The sequence below is a fragment of the Balaenoptera borealis genome (genome assembly GCF_965194805.1).
Source record: "Balaenoptera borealis genome assembly, chromosome: 3".
Classification (NCBI taxonomy): domain Eukaryota; kingdom Metazoa; phylum Chordata; class Mammalia; order Artiodactyla; family Balaenopteridae; genus Balaenoptera; species Balaenoptera borealis.
The window spans coordinates 166,661,452-166,681,656 of NC_138866.1; the positions used below are offsets into that span (position 1 = coordinate 166,661,452).

Here is a 20,205-nt window from a genome sequence, read left to right on the forward strand (position 1 = left end):
AATTATACCTCAAAAAGAAAAAAAAAGAGCAGTCATAGGGTTATATATTTGCAATCCCTGAAAAAGGTTTATGTCCAAAATATAAAATAGTCAAGAAGTTTGAACAGGCACTGCAGAATAGAGGATATCCAAATGGCCAATAAATATATAAAAAGGCTCTCAATCTCACTAAAACAGAGGAATGCAAATTAAAACCAAACTAAGGTATCAGTACTTAATCACATTTTGATATAAAATGAAAAAGACTGAAAATAATAAGTGTGTGAAAGTGTGTAGAGTAACAGGAACCTGTTATACTTTGGACCTAGAGTATAAATCAACGCAACCACCTTGAAACACTGCCAGTGAGTGACTGCTAATGCTGAACAAACACATCTCTTACGGTCCAGCTGTTGCTCTCATAGGTGTTCAACCCCCCCACCCAAAATGCATGCACACATGCACAAAAAGACATGCACAAGCATGCTCACAGCAGCATTGTTTGTAATAGCTCCAAACTGGAAACAGCTCAAATGTCCAGTAACAGCAGAATGAATTAAAGTACCGCATATTCACACAATGAAATATTATAGGAGAGTGAAAAGGAACATGTTATAGCTGCATACAACACAGGTGAACCTTATGAACATGTTGAACCAAAGAAACCAAACATGAAAGAATTGTATGATTTCATTTGTATAAATGGTTCAAAACAGGCAAACCGAACCTGTGGTTTGGTTTAGTTTAGTAAGTAACTAATCTGTCACGACAGTGATTACCGTTGCAGAAGAACAGGAGGGGTAGTGATTGGGAAGAGGTATGAAGGGGACTTCTGAGTGGAGGTCATGTCTGTTTCTTACTGTGGGTGGTGATAACTTTGGGAGGGGGGTTCACTCATGATAATTCATTGAGATATACACTTATGGTTTGTACATTTTTCTGTATGTGTGTTATACTTCAGTAAAAAGTTTAAAATAAAAACCACTACACTGAGATATCATTTTCCACCTCTCAGTGCAAAGATCAAAACATTTGTTGGCAAGGGAGCTCCTGGCCACTGGGAGCTCTGTCTAGAAGGTCCTTCTACAAGACTAAGCTTTGCATGGCAGTCCCACTTCTAGGGATTTATACTGCATATATTCTTGCCCATATGCAGGATTATTAATTGTAACATTGTAATATCAAGAGATTGGAAACAACCAAATTCCCATCAATTGTTAAGTAATTGTTGTAATGTAGCCATAAAATGGAGTGCTAAGCAGTTGTAAAATATGAGGAAATGCTTTGTGTACTGATGTAAAAAGATCTCTAAGTCAAGATGTTGTTTATAGTACATGAAATACGCTACACTATTTGTATAAAAAGGGGCAGAGGGAAGAATAGTGTATTTGCTTGAATGGGTAGGAAACAGCTTTGAGAAGATACTAAACAACCACAACATTGCTTTCCCAGGGGAAGAGGATGGGGTGATTGGGAGAAAGGTGTGGGATCTGGCTCTGCAAACTCTTCTGTAATTCTGCATTTGGAACCATATATTACCTATTATATTAAAAACATTTTTAAACTATTTGGAAATTTAATAATAAATTTCTTTTTCCCCTCAGACATGGCAAATATGTATGTCTTACTCCGTGCTGTGTCCACTGGTTTACCTCATATGATTCAGGAGCTGCAAAATCATATCCATGATGAGGGCCTTAGAGCAACCAGTAATCTTACTCAGGAAAATGTGAGTTACATAAGGAACTGGAAAATTTTTCTCTTAATCAGATTATCATGGAGTTTTTCTTTTGACTTTACTGTTTAAAAGCATGAAAGAAAAGTCCTACCATGTCAATAAATGAAACGTCTTTATTAAAATGTTCAAACCTAGAAGTTGTTGGACACGTTTTGGAATTATCGATTATTAGAAAATCAATGAATAAGATAAACTTCTTCCTACACACTGTCGTGTTCGTTTAGCAATTGTTAATTAATTTCTCACAGAAAAGTATGTTTGCTGTTTCTTTTTTTTTTAATTAATAATTAATTTTTGGCTGCGTTGGGTCTTCACTGCTGCGTGCGGGCTTTCTCTAGTTGCGGTGAGCGGGGGCTACTCTTCGTTGCGGTGCGCCGGCTTCTCATTGCGGTGGCTTCTCTTGTTGCAGAACACGGGCTCTAGGCGTATGGGCTTCAGTAGTTGCAGCGCATGGGCTCAGTAGTTGTGGCTCGCGGGCTCTAGAGCGCAGGCTCAGTAGTTGTGGCTCACGGGCTTAGTTGCTCCGCGGCATGTGGGATATTCCTGGACCAGGGCTCGAACCCATGTCCCCTGCATTAGCAGGCAGATTCTTAACCACTGCGCCGCCATGGAAGTCCCTGTTTGCTGTTTCTAAATAGTCTTGTTTCTGTGTAACTGGCATTAATGTTTAGTTAGTTGTAGTGGTAATGGTATCAATCAGTGATAATATAGACAACTTACAATTTGATTTCCTTTTACATGCCCTGGATTTGATAGCCCGGGAAGCAAATTTGGATTAAAACTATCTTCCCTAAATATATGCTTCCTACCCAAAATACCCAGCAGTGACCTTCATATCCCTAATCCCCATCTTTTCTCAAGAGTTCCCTGCCATTTAAATTACTGTTTACAATAAGGTGTCTCCTATCAAAGTGTGCTCCTATTGTCAAATTTTGTTGGACTACCTTCTTTGTTTATACTAGTGATGGTTGACAAATAAGATAGACATGACATCACATGTCACTTCTCTTTCCTATGTAGAGCTGTTTGCTCCTCCTGTAATGCAGTGATCTGTGTGTAGACCTCATTGTTCAGGAGCATTTATTAAATGCTGATCTCCTTGGTTGTAGATTTACTTGTCTTTGGCAGATAATTCTTAGATGTTATGTCCTGCCACAGTAATGCATAAACTTTCCCATTTTTTGTAAAACTATTAATTTATATTGCTTAGATCTAACAGCCTGTATTATTTATTAGGTTTCTTAGTTTATATTAGTTTTACAGATTCAGGGTGTGGAATGACATTGGGCATAGAGAGATAAAGTTTGGTGTCAAGGCCTAGGAGATGCAAATACAAGAGAATGCGTTTGTAGGAGACTCAGATAATTTTAGCTGACTTAGAAGTCTTAGGTCTAACTTCATAGTTATCTCCACTAAGAATGAAAACTCACTTTTGCACTACTAGGTATTTCTTCTCTCTGAGATGTGGGGAACTGTACTGCCCAACTCTAGGGGTCTCAATTTTCACAGATAATGGCTTTTTAACTTCTCTCTCTCTCAGCCTTCAGTGGCTTTGAAGGCCGTTTTTATTTACATAATCCTCTATGAAAGTGATAGGCCTGGTAGTTCTGAGATTGTATCTTGTTACACTTAAGATGCAGAATTCCAGCACCAGAGAGAAGTGTTTTTTCCATGCATTCTTCTGGCAGAGGAACTACAGTCCTGCATTTCCAGTGTTGAATGACAGCTAATTTCAACATCAAAGTTTTAGATTTTTAAGACCATCCTAGCTAAAAACATTTTTTGAGGGTGTGTGTCGTGTGTAACATTATTTGCTTAGGGAAAGCTTTACTCTTAAACGACTCTTCACTAAGCCAAATTATACCCTTGAACTTCTTAAAATGTGGTTTTATACTTTGTATTTCATATTTTTAGATGCCAACACTATTTGTGGAGTCAGTTCTGGAAGTACATGGTAAATTTGTTCAACTTATCAACACTGTTTTGAATGGTGATCAGCACTTTATGAGTGCGTTGGATAAGGTAACTTTTTAATACATATATCCTTATCTATATATAATTTTCTTCATTTAATCATTATTCTTTAAGGTAGTTTCAGAATTAGGGCTTCTAATTGTGAGATTTCTAATCTGGAGATGGAGATTGACCTTAACCAACCAGTTTCATAGTGAAAGTCAAAATAGAAGTGTGTAACATAACTTTTAAGTGAGTAATTGAATGATTGAATTGAATGCTTGAATTATATGGGAATTGAATTTCCCATGATTATGCTATAAAAGGAGACTTGTTAATACACTAGTATGTTCTGAAAAATACATGTATAATTTTAATATTCTTTAGTGCTCATTTTTCCTTTGAATATAATACTTAGGCTATAATGAATAATATTTGAAAGAAAAGTAAATATTATATTTTACAAATTTTTGAATTTAAATTTGCCTACATGGTTGTTGTAAGATTTTTAAAAATATTGCTTTATTTTATGTGTGTTCAAATATCAGTAATGAGTTATAAAGAGTATCTTTCAGTAGGAACAGGATTATATATAATCATTATATAATTACCATGAGGGACACAGCGAGAGGAGTTTACCCTTTGTTAGATATGACAACAGTATTAACAAACTACCCCCAAAATGCCATGTTTTATGTAGGGTAGTAATTTTTGGACGTACAGATTATAGCATATATTGAGCCAGCTGTGTTTTTACCCTATTAATGGTGGCTAATTCCTGGTCTGTCTTCTATATAGGCCCTTACATCAGTTGTAAATTACAGAGAACCCAAGTCTGTTTGCAAAGCACCTGAGTTGGTAAGTTTGATGGTTGCATAAATGTAAACATATGAAAAGTCAGCATTAGAAAATGCAAACTGAGGTGAATGTCAAATTAATTTGTTTTTGTAGCATTTTTTTAAAAGGTAGTTGAAATTAATTATTAAAAATAAAAATGTGTCAATACTGTATATCATTTGGCTTTTATTTAAGGAATGCAATAGGTCATCTCTGTAGCCTTTTCTTAAATAATTGAAGGAGAAAATATTCCATTTTACAATGTTTGGGTTTGAAAGTATGACTGCTTTAAGATAATTTGCATTACTTTTCATGGAGATTTTATTTTATCTGAGATCTAAAGGGAATTTGATGAAAAATGTTTGATAACCTTTAAAGGAAACTTGCTTACAAGGTTGTTGTGAGATTTTTAAAAAGTACTTATGTAATGTCAGAAATGACAGAACTGCTCAAAACTCACCTAGGTGTTCCATCTAAACTTAATTACTTATATCATTGCTGTATTGATCATTCAGTGTTGATTAGATTTTTTTTTTTATAAATTTATTTTATTATTTATTTATTTATTTTTGGCTGCGTTGGGGCTTTGTTGCTGTGCATGGGCTTTCTCCAGTTGTGGCGAGCGGGGGCTACTCTTTGTTGTGGTGCGCGGGCTTCTCGTTGCAGTGGTTTCACTTGTTGCAGAGCACGGGCTCTAGGCGCACGGGCTTCAGTAGTTGTGGCACGTGGGCTCATTAGTTGTGGCTCGCGGGCTCTAGAGCGCAGGCTCAGTAGTTGTGGCGCACGGGCTTAGTTGCTCAGCCGCATGTGGGATCTTCCCGGACCAGGGCTCAAACCCGTGTCCCCTGCATTGGCAGACGGATTCTTAACCACTGCGCCACCAGGGAAGTCCTAGATTTTTTACTGTTTATGGTTTTTTAAAAATTTCCCTGATGACATATATTTCAAGTTCTTTAGTGCATGTCCATGATTTTTAAAACATAAGTTTGAGGATGGCAAAGACTGTGATCTTATTTTGTGTTGTTGCCACTGTGCCTGCTTTGAGAAGGGCCCTCTGTAAGCGTTACTGTCAATTTGTATTTGAGCTCGCTAAGTACTGTGACAACTTGCTGAAGAAATCAGCCAAGGGGATGACAGAGAATGAAGTAGAGGACAAGCTCACGAGCTTTATTACTGTCTTCAAATATATCGACGATAAGGATGTTTTTCAAAAGGTAAGTTGTGAATCGAGAGGTTTTATGTGTCAGCTTTGATTTATTTTTGAACTTTAAATCATCAGAAAGGAAGTAATCTTTTACAATATTTTTTAATGTAGTTCTACGCAAGAATGCTGGCGAAACGTTTAATTCATGGGTTATCCATGTCTATGGATTCTGAAGAAGCCATGATCAATAAATTAAAGGTACTGTAGGCCTTTGATATGATAATGTCCTAGAAATTATTCCACTAGCACACAAAGATGTTCATTGTAGCAATATGAGTAATAACAGGAAATAATTCATCAACAGTTGACTGGTTAAATGTAAAGTGGTGTAGTCTCATGGTGGGATATGCAAATGCTGTATTAAAGGACAAAGTCTCTCTATATGTTGATATAGAATCATCCACAAGATAAAGTGTTAACTTTACAAAAGACTTGTATTACTTATAAATGAACACACCTAAAATATTCCGTTAAATACAAGTTTTGTGGAGTGCATTTGAATTTCAGTTCACTTTTATGTCATTTTAGCTTACACACTGATGAGATAAGCAGTTGCTAATTTTTTTTATCCTGGGTTATTCAGTAGTTGATAATTTTCCTGTATGGTATACATTGAATATGTTGTCCTTTTTAAATATACCAAAAATAACTTACCCTTTAATTTTTAGAGGTAATGTTAACAAAGCTTTTTATATCCCAAGATTAGAGATCCAAATTTTCTGACCTGGTGATGACAGAGTTTTGAATAATTTCAAAGAAATAGATTTCTTTATTACTCAGTTGACGGTGTTAAAAATCTGCCTCAGTACCCTCCTTTTTAACAAATATTCCCAGTTATCTTTCATGTATATTTGATACTATCTGTGAACCTTATAAGGTATCTTATTACATTTAGTAATGGAGCATTTTGTAGTGTTGAAATGATATACAGATTTATAGAAAAGTTCTTGATTTAAAGGGAAATTTGTTTCATAAATATTTGTTTTCATTCACTTATTTAATCTGCATTAAAATAAAAAAGGAATTTTTGAAAGGTTTTGAATAGCTGCTTTGGGTCATGAATAATACAGGCCTTTGGTGTAAGTGTACAAGCAGGACCTTTGACCATAGACCTAGCAGTAGCAAAACATTCTTAATAATCAGTATGGTTTATTATTTTTGTTTTTAAGTCATATGTTTTTTAAAACTTTCTTTTACAGCAAGCCTGTGGTTATGAATTTACCAGCAAGCTACATCGGATGTACACAGATATGAGTGTCAGTGCGGATCTCAACAATAAATTCAACAATTTTATCAAAAATCAAGACACAGTAATAGATTTGGGAATTAGTTTTCAAATATATGTTCTACAGGTATGAATATGTGTTTCATTATGAGCATTTACTAATCATTTCAAATACTCTGATACGAAGGATTAATAGATTGATGCCTGATTACCTTTCTTTCAATCAGAATATTATAGCTTCTGAAGTTATATGTTATATTGATCTGGAATGAACCGTGCCTTGATAGTAATGCTGGTGGGTTTTATCAACATTTTGAGGAAGGAGAAAAAGGTGCTTTAGTTGCTTAAATCATTTTATAAACATTTACTTTCAAGTGAGATGTTTAACTATTTGACTTTTCTCCTTCTAGGCTGGTGCATGGCCTCTTACTCAGGCTCCTTCATCTACATTTGCGATTCCCCAGGAATTGGAAAAAAGTGTACAGATGGCAAGTTGGCAGAAAATATATTGGAAGACCTAAGGAATTTTAATAATTATCTTCACGTTATATCGCTTTAAATATTTCTCCAAAGTCTTGAGGGCTCACGTGATATAAAAATATATTCACAAATTATGGTTATTCTGCCTTGTAGGAAGACTGTAAATTATTGTAGTTTCTAATATTAAAACTAAAATGCTAAGGGTGTCAGTTCTTTGTCAGAGCATGTCTCTTATTCTTAGTAAACCTGTTATCTGTCTTAAGTAGTTCTAAATTACAAAAATTTTGATATTATAAGAAAGTTTAGAATCCAGTACTTAAAACAATCATTTTCTAATTTTTCATTTGAATATTGAGCCATCTTTATAATTCATTTATCCCTTATAATAGTTATTTTTATTCTGGGCTGTAATTTAGGTAAATATATGTAGAATGTGAAATATTTTAGAAAAAATAGATTGAAGCTGGAAAATTCAAGTAAAAATGGCTTTAAAGTGTGACTGAATAGAAACCATAGACTTCTTACCAAAGCTTTTAAAGAGACTATGGAGACTACATCTTTAACAGCTGTTGAGATGTAACTTGTACCATACGGCTTAGTCATGTAGTCCTGTAGTCATTGTATCAGGCTGCCGTAACCAAACACCACAGCCTGGATGGCTTATGAATGACAGAGATTGATTTCTTATGGTTCTGGAGGCTGGAAGTCTGAGGCCAGGGTGCCAGCACGGTGGGATGAGGGCCTAAGGTGACAGACTTCTTGCTGTGTCCTCACATGGTGGAAGGGGCTAGGGAGCTCTGTGGGGTCTCTTTTATAAGAGCACTAATGCCATAGATGAGGGCTCCATCTTCATGATCTAAGCACCTCCCAAAGGCCCCACCTTCTAAAACCATCACATTGGGCGTCAGGATTTCAACATGAATTCGGGGAGACACAAACATTCAGGTCACAGCACTATACAGTTCACTCAAAGTGTACACTTTGAGTGGTTTTCAGTATATTCACAGAGCTTTGCAACCACCAGCACCATTTTAGAACATTTAAATTACCCTAAAAGAAACCCCCTACGCATCAGTAGTCACTCCTCACCTTCCCCAATTCCCTCCCCTCTCCCTAGCCCTAGGCAGTCTGCTTTCTTTCTCTGTAGATTTGCCTGTTCTGGACATCTCATGTAGAGCTATGTCACACGTGGTCTTTTGTGACTGCCTTCATTCACTTTGCAGAAGAATGTCAAGGTCCATCCATGTTTGAGTCTGTGCCAGTAGTTCATTCCTTTTTATTGCCAAATAATATTCCATTGTATGGAGACACCACATTTTATTTATCCACTCATCAGCTGTTGGACGTTTGGGCTGTTTTGACTTTTGGGTGTGTAAGTAATGCTGCTATGAACATCATGTACAAGTTTTTGAGTGGATGAACATGTTTTCGTTTCTCTTGAAACTGACCCTTCTTGATTATCTCACCAAAGGAGGCTTATCTTTTAATAGTCTTTTACTTGGGCAGTAACTTGAGGTTGTGAACCAGTGAGTTATGCATATGTTTATGAAGTTTAAAATGAAAATGGTATTTCATTACACTATTTACTAGAGATGTTCACAGTGTGTAGTTTGAATCATTACATTATGTATGTATGTTATTTTTGCTTCTTTCAAAATAAGGATTATAAATCAAGTAACACAGTGTAAGCTCCGGAATCATAACTCCTGATTTTAAATGTCTGTTCTTCCGTTTACTGTGCTCTGTGACTTTGGGCAAATAACTTCCGAATTTTTTGTTAACTGATAATACTGCTACTCAGAGTGTTAATATGAAGATGAAATATGTAAAGCGCTTAGTCTGGTATATAAGAAGTACTCAATAAATGCTGAAAGTAGAAGTAATAGTTAATAGTGATAGTAGTGGTAATAGCAGAGTAGCCAGGTAGATTTCAAGATACCATACATAAGGTGGACTTTCCGAATAGGAGTCTGATTTAGGACTTTCTGCGTCCTTGAAAAGGCATGATAGTGCAAACCATCTTAGAAACTTCATGAAGAAGAGCATTTGTTTGGATGGGCAGAATATGATCCCAGGGCAGGGGATGGGGTAACCAGGTGTAAGGCACTTTGATGTATTTGTGACCAGGCAAGAGAAAGAAAACTGACCCCTCACCTTTGACAGTCTTAAACCTTATTTCTTCTTAAGAGCCTGCTTTTCCAATCGAAATTAAGGGACAGGGTGGGGGCTGGCAGAACTAAAATCTCCTTTAAGTTTGTTATTCTTCTCTTTCTCCTTGAAATAATTATTTTCCAGTAATTATTGGAATACTGGAATCAACCCCTTAAACTTCATTTATTAACATATGACCTTCCCCCAGGTTCCAGTGTCCTCATTTACAAACAGGAAGTGGGTTCCTTTCTGACTATAAATTATGATTCCAAGCATATCATTCTCTCAGTTTGGACTTTCTCTAATTACCAGTAGAGGGAGTTTGTCCTTACATTTCTCCTAGTAAATCCAAGTTTTCAGTCACATAAGAATGAAAATCCATCTGTGTATTTAATAGTGTACATTTTTTCACATGTAAATTAATTCCTCTTGCTTTAATGATCATCTATATATTTCCCATCTTTCCCTTAAATATAGCTGTTTATCAGAAATCACATCCATTTTACATGTATCTTAAAACTATGGAAATTAAGCTTTAATTAAAAGCAATTTATTTTGGGGACTTCCCTGGCGGTCCAGTGGTTGAGACTTTGCCTTCCAGTCAGGGCAGCTGGGGACGCGGGTCGATCCCTGGGTGGGGAGCTAGGATCCCACATGCCTTGGGGCAGAAAAACCAGAACATAAAACAGAAGCAATAGTGTAACAAGTTCAATAAAGACTTTAAAAATGGTCCACATCAGAAAATCTTAAAAAAAGTAATTTATTTTGCACATTAGACCAGTATATCTTAAATCTACTTTTGTACCTGGTCCACAAACCTGAATAATAACTAAAGAAATATAAGGTAGTGTATATTAGTGCAGCTCTCTGTTTGAAGTGAATAAGCTCATCAAATATGAAACGTTCATTTTTAAGGCCCCTTGAGTTTCAATTAATGCCCTCAAATGGTATTTGAAAGATGCTCTCTGTTAGCCTGACTATTATAACTATTAAGCCTGACTTTAAAATGAGAAGTTTAGTCAAGGTATATTTATTACTAATAAACTTGGATAACACAGTTATTTAATGATATCATTAAGCAAGATGTTATAACTTTTGTCTTTTAATACCAGATGAATTGATACTAGTCTCATTTGGAACTGAATCTTTTTGCTCTTGACTAGCTATGGATATGAGAATCTTTATAATCAGATTTTAAATTTAAAGATAAAGGAATGCTTTCTTTGGCATATTGATATCATCATCAATAAAACTTTAATGACAGTACTAGTTGCTAGGGCTATAAAGAGGTAAAGCATGTGCTTTCAGAGCTTGGAATATACATCCTAAAGCTAGTTTTGCACTTACATATTTTATAAAGAGCATTTTAAAGTTTGGTTTTCTCAGTTTCAAAAATGTTTTATTTTGCTTTTGTCCATAGATTCCTTATAAATGTTTCATAATTACAAATTGTATAGTAGTAATTGAATTTTATTGACACCCAGGGAGATTATTAGTCAGAGCATACCTCTGGGATCCTTTTATGACATACTTTGATTTTTTCTTTGTCTAGATTAGGACCAGGCAGAAAATCATAAGTATTCCAGGTGCCAGTCATTTCCTACTTATCCTGCCAAGGGGCTGGTGAATTTGCTCATAGAGGAGAATGCTGCACCATTGGAGGGAAAAAATGCTCAAGTTTCAGCTTCCCAGGACTATCTTGGAATAAATTGCTAAAAGAATTCACTAATTCTCCTGGCTGGCAGCTGTGAACTTTTGTTGTAAGGAGTGGGCATAGTGCAGCTTACAGGTCAAATGTTGCTGACTGCTTTATTTAAACTTCATTTTGAAAGTACAGAAAGTAAAGTTTGAAGTACAGATAAAAGCTTTAGGTATGTTACATATGGCTCGTCATGCTAAAAGTATGTCTACAATTCTGAATTGTGATGTGATGAATATATTTATTTTTCAGTTTTATATGGAAGTTGAGTTTTTACCTTTTTTACATTCCAGTATCATTTTCTCGCTGTAGATTATGTACTAGCTCTTTAGAAGATATGAACTCTCTATTTTTTGGACTGATGTCCTACATTCAATCTGAGGGAGGAATTTAAAAAATTTTAAAGCTACGTTAATAGAATGTTAAATTTAATTTTTCACAATAATGTCAACAAAAGATACAAAGACAGGCCTCTGAAGCTTTGCTTGTATTAGTGTTTGACTGCATGTGGAAGTTAAATCGTGGAATGTCACTTTTGGAGTGACCACTGATATTATTCAACCCGTCCGTTCAGCAAGGGTATATGTTGGCAAATAGGAGACTAGAAATGAAGGTTTGATTTATATTTTCATGTTGAAATGTATATGGTAGTGGTTTTGGTCAGGGATTTTATTTATAAAGTCCAAATTGATATCATTCAAAATGATAATTTCTGAATTTATACGAAAAGTTAAATTTGCAGGGCTGTGGTTTGGTGGAAAGAACCACAGACAGGGTTTTAAGTGAAAAGAGCTGGCCTGATACTTATATGATCTTTGTCAGGAACTTGCATAGATGTGTTTTCTCATCTGTAAAACGAGTAAATATACCAGATGGGCTCTAATGTCTTCTCTAACGTGAATTTTTTTACTTTTTTAGTGTAGTGATAGCCAAGTAAGTTAGGTTGTAGTAGCTGAAAATAATTTGATTCCCTTTTTCTTTTTTACAGTTTGAATTATTTTACAGCCAGCATTTCAGTGGAAGGAAACTTACATGGTTACATTATCTTTGTACAGGTAAAATGCATTCAATTATATCTAGTTTAATGAAATTTACCTGATATAATTATGTTAAAAATTTGGAAAGCGATTTCATAGGCCCTAATTATAGTTGTTGTTTTTTTCCTAATTTTAGTTTTTAACATTTTCTTCTTCATCTACCTTTCTGGTTACCATTAAAGCAACTAATAATGAAGTTCAAGTGAAGCACTTTTTTTTTTTTAATTTGCATTCCTTTTATTATGAGTAAAGTTGAGCATGTTTTTATATGGTTAAAGTAAGTGCAGCATTTTTAATAGTGTTTTATAATTATGCTACTTATAAAGAGTTTCTGAATTTTACAATGGTTTCCTACATTTCTGTAACAGACCACTTTTTATAGATATTAGGAATTTTATTTAGAAACCCAGACTTGATGAAACAGATATCTTAAAAACCTCTTCTCTCTAGATATGGCAGATATCCTCAAAAATTTCATTAACTATTATAGCATCACAAGGAGACCTAAACATATGATTTTTATTTGTAGTACTGTAGTGAACGGCAGTAGTAAACGCTTTTTCCAGAATGTCCCAATTAACTTCCAGTACTTTCCAGTCTTAGAAAAGTTTAATCAAAATCTAATCATTTCCTTAGCTTCTTCCTGGAACAGTGGGGTCTACTAATTGGAAAGTAGGATTAATACTTTGAGTGATTGGAGCCTGTATTCAGTTTCTCTAAGCTGCCTGAAGATGTTAGCCAAAGCAAACACTCAGAATTTCTCTACTTTTGCTAAAGCTATGCTTTGAAAAGTACATTGAATCAACTTTCTCTTTGTATAAGAGGGAAAGGATGGCCATGTATGTTAATGTCTCTTAGAAATGGTACAAGAAAATCTGATTAGTTGCCATACCTTTATTTAGGAAATTCACTCACCTAAGAGAAATTTCATCTAAGTAGTTTCTCGTAAGTACCATTTATTTGACTACTTTATATTTGGAATATGATGTCTCATTTTGTTAGTAATACATATTAGTACATAATAATTAGTACATAGTAATACATATCTTTACAAGTTTATCTTTATTGAACAAATTGGGCATTTTAATTTTTTCAGTAGTTTGTGAAATAAAGAGATGTTCATTGATATTCTTAGTAAGTGGTCACTTAGTAGTTGGCCTTTAATTTTACATCTATTGTGAATTTTTTATATTCTCATTTAGTAAATATAATTGATTTTAAGGAAAAAAACATTGCTGGACCAGTGTTTTAATGTATGTGGACTAAGTTTACTTTTACTTCCCCTAAATATCTATCTTGGGGAGTTTAAACTCCTTTGCATTACCTCAGCAATAATTAGTCTGTCTCCTAAAGTAGTTTTAATGAGGGATTTACTATTTTGGTGTTTGGCAACTAGTTATATATTCAGATTAAGATATTATTGGTGAGAATGCTTCTTCGGTGGTCCTGTGTGCTCGTGTTGCGTTACATCAGAAGGCACGTGGTGTCAGACTGTCCCACTGTGAGAGACAGTAAAGTGGCCACTTGGTTGAGGTGATATTTCCGTTGTGAGGAGACTGTTTCCCCTTTTCAATTAGCAGGTGATCTGAGGGGTGACACTTAGGGCCCAAATGAATACCGTCTTCCAGGAACAACTGTATCTGATGGTTGTAGCATCCACTGGTGATCACTGCTTGAATCAGTTATCTTCTTCCTGGTTGCAGATCAGTGATACTCTGTCATGCACTCAGCATTTAGTAGCTGGCATTCTTCTGTAAGAACAACTTTCCCTTAGAGACTCGGTTGCTGATAGGTAGTAGAGGAGTAACTTGGATGAAAGTAGTGTGAGAGTTCTGCCTACTCTTTATTTCTGGTAATTGTTAATTACCACTTCAATTATGGTGGTCTGATTTTTCAATGTATGTATTAGAATGTTTTATTCTAGTTTGGAGTTTCTTAAAGTCTGTCAACCTATTCTGAAGGTTAAATGACCTCTTTGTCATTTTCCTTTTCTGTTTACACAGCAGTAATTAAGTGAATCATCCAGATTTGGGATTTCCTTCCTTGCCCCACATGTTCCTCCACCCTTTCCCCAGTCTTTCCAGCCATGAGCTGAGTAATAAGAGAATGGTGCTGAAAAAAAGTGGAAAGAGGTCCATGTACCCTGACACCAATAATTTATTGAAAAATAGCAAGAAAAAGTCATAAAACAAAACTAACAAGTTTTCCTGTTTTTAAGGGTTGCAGAGTGGATTTGATATCAGTAAATGATACTTAGACCCCTTACTTGCATTGTCTCCTAATGCTCTTTGGGTTCTTGTGGCAAAAGACTCATTCTGTTTCCAAACCCGTGGTAGTACATTGCAACATCTGTGACAGCTAGGTGATGGTCCTAGCTTAATCATCTAGGTGCTTGAGGCATTATTTTATACTTGTTTCTGGGATATGATTAAGCAGTCGTTACACAAATGGTGTAATGCAGTTTACATGATTTTTTTTTTTTTTTTTTTGCCTCTCACCACGTTTCCTAAACTTTAATGTTGAGATGAGGCTCTTAAAGTGCTCTTTATACTAATTGTTAGTAGGACAGTCCTAATGACTGTAGTCTACTTAAACTCTACATGAATTGGATATTCCAATTAACTAAACTTCCTTTCATGAAAATTCAGAGATTAGGAATTTTTTCTTTAGGTGTTCCTATCCAAACAAGTTTGAAAAATATTTCTGAATATCAGTTTTTAAAAAAATAAGTCGAGGCATTGTGCAAGTTAGAATAAGCATCTGTGTGGTCATAGTAAGCTGGAGAATTGACTTATATCCTTTAAAGTCTTTAACTACATAATGAATTAAATATATATTATTAAATAATAAAAGAAGCACACAATCTTGATCAGAGTTGCTAATTACCACTAACAGGGAGAATGCAGCCTCTGGGGTAAGTTCATGTAAAATACAGCTTCCTTGAGTTAAAATATAGAGCCCTAAAACCAAATCTCATGCTGATATAGTTTATAATTCATTAACAGTCAAATAATGCAGGATGTGTGTGTGTGCTTGTGTAAGAGAGAGAAAGAGAAATACAATCACTAAACCACAACTTTATTCTTTAGGAAGCAGTTTTTTGACTTGCATTAACTGTTTTTACGTGTTAAAAGTGCATAACTGTTTGACACACTGTTTGTTAACAAGCTCTTCAGTGTGCCGCCCCCTGGGATGGGTAGAACTGTAGTTGGCCTAAGCCTGATGTATCTTTCTAGCTCTCAGGGTAGTGTAGGGTCCAGAACATTGTTATTCCATCAACTATTTCAACAAAATAATGCATCTGCCTGTTTGTCTCTCCTCCCATTTGTGTTTGTTCCTACAAAATTACTGGGGAGAAAAACATTATTTATGAAACAAAATAGCATTGTTATATTTCGGCAGAAATTATGGTTTAGACACTTTAGTACAGGTGTCCTCCTGTATGCTTGAACCTTCCCTGGGGTAGACCAGATACACACATAGGAGGCCGTTGCTGGTAGCAGGCTTTCATGCTCTCCCTTTGTCTGTCTGTTTCTCCTCCTACCTCCACCTCCTCTTACTTTTTTTCTGCCCAAGTCTTAGCCTTCCTATTACTATTTAAAGACATTGTTTGAGCTTACTGGTAATGTTATGGTAGCTTAACCATGATTTATACTACATACTCAAAACTAAGAGCTGTCCCCTCCATCCCCTCCCCCCCTCCCCCCCCCCGCAAACAGATGATTACATTGCTAGCAGGAATAGCTTTGCAACAGTTTAACCAAGAGTTCTTGGTTCACTCTTTCAGTAGAAAATATCTGAAATAAACAGTTATTACTGAGGTAATTTTGGAATGCTTCTTTGAATGATGAGTTTATTGTCACAATTTTGTTTTAATTGTAGGTGAAGTTAAAATGAACTATTTGGGCAAACCATACGTAGCTATGGTCACAACATACCAAATGGCGGTTCTTCTTGCCTTTAACAACAGTGAAACCGTCAGCTATAAAGAACTTCAAGACAGCACTCAGATGAACGAAAAGGAACTGACAAAAACAATCAAATCATTACTCGATGTGAAAATGATTAACCATGATTCAGAAAAGGTATGGGGTAATAGTTCAAGGAATTTAAGCATTATAAATATTAAAGCTTTTTCATGGGATGTTTGCAGTTTTAAAAGTAAGGTTATAATTGTTAATGCCCTTTGTTCTTTGAGAAGCACTCGAATCAGCTACGTTACTTCAGGCTCCTTACGGCCAAGAACTTGAGGTGTCACAGAGAAGGCTGTCTAAGTTGGTACTCGTGTGCCCTTTATAGATTGATTTTATTTGTCCTATACTGTGACAGTTTACTGAAAAATTATTAAAGAGTTGACAGCAGAAGGATTCTGGTTAATTGAGGTTTTAAAACTGTAGTCTGTCCTAAATCTTGCTGGGGTTTCTTCCCCCATATGTTTAGTTAATATTTAATTACATGGTTCTGTGATAGGAAATGACAGCCTGTTGATGTCTATTTATACACATATTTAGTATGTGTAACTCCATTTCAGGTGCTGTCACTCTCATGTCCCTGAATTTCAGGACTCAACTAACCCCTATATATATACACATATATATATATATATATATATATATACACATATATATATACATATATATGTATATATATGTGTATATATATATTTTTAATTAATGTGTTTATTTTTGGCTGCATTGGGTCTTCATTGCTGCGTGTGGGCTTTCTGTAGTTGTGGTGAGCAGGAGCTACTCTTCATTGAGGTGCGGGGGGCTTCTCATTGCGGTGGCTTCTTTTGTTGCGGAGCATGGACTCTAGGTGTGTGGGCTTCAATAGTCGTGGCACGCAGGCTCAGTAGTCGTGGCACGCGGGCTCAGTAGTTGTGGCTCACGGGCTCTAGGGCACAGGCTCAGTAGTTGTGGCGCACGGGCTTAGTTGCTCTGCGGCATGTGGGATCTTCCCGGACCAGGGCTCGAACGCGTGTCCCCTACATTGGCAGGCGGATTCTTAACCACTGCACCACCAGGGAAGTCCAACCCCCATATGTTGTTTTTTTTTTTCCCCATATGTTTTTAATATCTGTCATGAGAATTAGCAAGCTGATAGTATATTCCTTTTTTTCTTTTTAACTTTTTTTTTCTAGTAACATGTTTTTGTTTTTAAAGTATGTCTTGGATATTTAAATGGTTAAAAAAGCAACAGATATGGGTTAAATCTCCTGCTTCAGATTATTGTGCCCATAAGAAAAAAGTCTGGTAAATGATGCTTGTTTTAATTTTGGTTCATGGCCTACGACTTATTTCTCTCATGAGTTCATTTTGCTAATGATGACTTTTGTAGCCTATAATTGAACAGCTCTAAATGGCATATATGCTAAAATTCAAATCAAGCTTTTCTTAATTTTGAGAAATGATTAATTTTTCTGACTTCAGAAACTTAAAATATTAAGTTCTTAATATTAAGGTTTTAATTAAGGCAATTAATTATAAGTAAAAGGTTTTAAGTTTAAAATTTTAAGTTTAAATTTTTAACCTTAAGTGCCTAAAAAGTTAAGTATTTTTCTAAAGCATGTTATTTTTACTGCCCAGAAATGTACAAAATAAATATTGATAGGTTGTTTGCACATTAAATTTTAATTATGAAGCTGGCATTCTTTAATAGAGTTTCTTTGGTTATTATTGAGAAAGTGCCATCTGCCAAGTGCTTCGTGGTCCTGCTGGCGGACAGATTCCACCGTATGACATGAGTGGGTTTCTTAAGCCCAATAGAGTTTAAGAGCTAAAAATTGGCTTAACAACTTCCACTTGAGAAAAGTCCACTCGCTTCTGGCAGAGTGAATAAAACGGGCGTTGAGGGGTGATGTCAGACTCACACCGGGGTCCTGAGGAAGTGATGCTTGTGTGCCATTGGAACCAGCTGGCTTCTCTAGTCAGGTTATTTTTAATTGGTATTTTGTTACTGCAGCATTCAAAAAAAAAAAAAATTTGGTTGTTTGGTTTTTCAAAATTTGATGGAAAAATTATGAGCCTCGCTATTTCATAAAAATTAAAATGTTAAAATTCTGTTTAAGCCAATGAGCTTGACTCTTGTCAGATTTATCTGGTGGTAATGTATTAAACAGTTGGGCCAGAAAATAGCTTTATTCTAAATCTAAGCTGAGTAAAATTCTATCAAGCATAAAATTAGGAAAGAATTGTTTTTTCCTTCATTATTTGACAGAAGACAATTATTTTTCTCTTAAATAATATTTATAATGTAAAAGATTATGAGAGTTGAGTCTTTTTTCCTTGGTCATTATTTAATTTCATGGCGTATTATTTGCAGCAATTGTTATTTAGTGATTTTATTTTTATAAATGTAAATGAATTATTTTTAATTGTAGGAAGACATTGATGCAGAATCTTCATTTTCATTAAATATGAACTTTAGCAGTAAAAGAACAAAATTTAAAATTACTACATCAATGCAGAAAGACACACCACAGGTAAGTGCTTTCTAATGTCATTTCTTTTGGAAATATTTAAGCATTGGACTTTACAAGTGGTAACATTGAGACCAGTGCAAAACTTTTCATATCAAAATTATGATACATCTTCTCTGGTTTATTTTTTGCATTGACTAACCTTATGAACAGTATTTTAGATTTTAAAAACAGTAGTATAATGAGTATCTTAGGAAAAAGCTGTCATAGTTTAGTCATATTTGCTCTTTTGTTTTTGTTTTTTTCTCCCAGTTTTAATAATTGCCACACAGCACAGTATAAGTTTAAGCAGTACAGCATAATGATTTGACTTACCTACATCATGAAATGATGATCACAGTAAGTTTAGTGAGCGACCATCATCTCATAGAGATGCAAAAGTAAATAAATAGGAAAAAAAACTTTTCCTTGTGATGAGAACTTGTAGGATTTCCTCTCTTAACAGCTTTCATAGGTAACACAGAGCAGCGTTAATTGTATTTATCATGTTTACATTCTATCTTTAATCATCATTTATCTTATAATTGGGAGTTTGTACCTTCTGACCCCCTTCATCCAATTTCCCCTCTCCCCACCCCCACCCCCTGCCTCTGGTAACCACAAATCTGATCTCTTTTTCTGTGAGTTTGTTTGTTTTTGAAGTATAATTGACACTGTGTTAGTTCCTGTTACACAACATAGTGATTCAATATTTCTGTACATTTCAAAATGATCGCCATGACCGGTCTAGTTACAATGTGTCACCATGCAAAGATATTACATAAATTACCCCACACTGTACATTTCATACCCATGACTCATTTATTTTGCCACTGGAAGATTATACCTCTTAATCTCCCTCACCTATTTTTCTCTTCCCCTCATCTCTCTTCCTTCTGGCAACCACCTGTTTATTCTCTGTATCTGTAATTCTGTTTCTGTTTTGCTGTGTTCGTTCATTTGTTTTGTTTTTTAGATTTCACATATATGTGAAATCATACAGTATATGTCTTTGTGTGACTTATTTCACTTAGCATAATACCCTCCAGGCCCATCTATGTTGTCGCAAATGGCAAGATTTCATTCTTTTTTTATGGCTGAATAATATACCATTGTGTATGTATATCACGTCTTCTTTATCCATTCATCTATTGATGGGCCTTAGGTTGCTTCCATATCTTTGCCATTGTAAATAATGCCACAATGAACATAGTCATATTTGCTCTTAAACTGTATTAAAATATATGGATTTGTTTTGTATTCTTTCCAAAAATTTCTACCTTGAATAGTAATATAATCTCATATTTTTCATTTGTAAAATAATGGAAGGTTTTACAACACATTTTTCAAAGAAAAGTTGTGGAAAATGCTTCTCAAACTTTCCTGTGCAAATGAACCACGTGGGGATGGTGTTAAAATTCAAATTGTGAGCTTGTTGGTCTGGA

General features: G+C 35.1%; 1 protein-coding gene across 6 annotated transcripts in view; it reads left to right on the forward strand.

The window, feature by feature from the left end:
- Nucleotides 1-20,205, forward strand: part of CUL2 (cullin 2) — an 82,665-nt gene that overhangs the window by 60,135 nt on the left and 2,325 nt on the right. For all 6 annotated transcript variants that reach the window (XM_082385410.1, XM_082385409.1, XM_082385407.1 and 3 more), the window contains 10 exons: nucleotides 1,584-1,708; nucleotides 3,632-3,739; nucleotides 4,469-4,528; nucleotides 5,593-5,721; nucleotides 5,823-5,909; nucleotides 6,911-7,063; nucleotides 7,347-7,424; nucleotides 12,255-12,321; nucleotides 16,186-16,388; nucleotides 18,683-18,784. In XM_082385410.1, coding sequence (XP_082241536.1) covers nucleotides 1,584-1,708; nucleotides 3,632-3,739; nucleotides 4,469-4,528; nucleotides 5,593-5,721; nucleotides 5,823-5,909; nucleotides 6,911-7,063; nucleotides 7,347-7,424; nucleotides 12,255-12,321; nucleotides 16,186-16,388; nucleotides 18,683-18,784 — 1,112 coding nt within the window. The remainder of the gene's footprint in view (nucleotides 1-1,583; nucleotides 1,709-3,631; nucleotides 3,740-4,468; nucleotides 4,529-5,592; nucleotides 5,722-5,822; nucleotides 5,910-6,910; nucleotides 7,064-7,346; nucleotides 7,425-12,254; nucleotides 12,322-16,185; nucleotides 16,389-18,682; nucleotides 18,785-20,205) is intronic.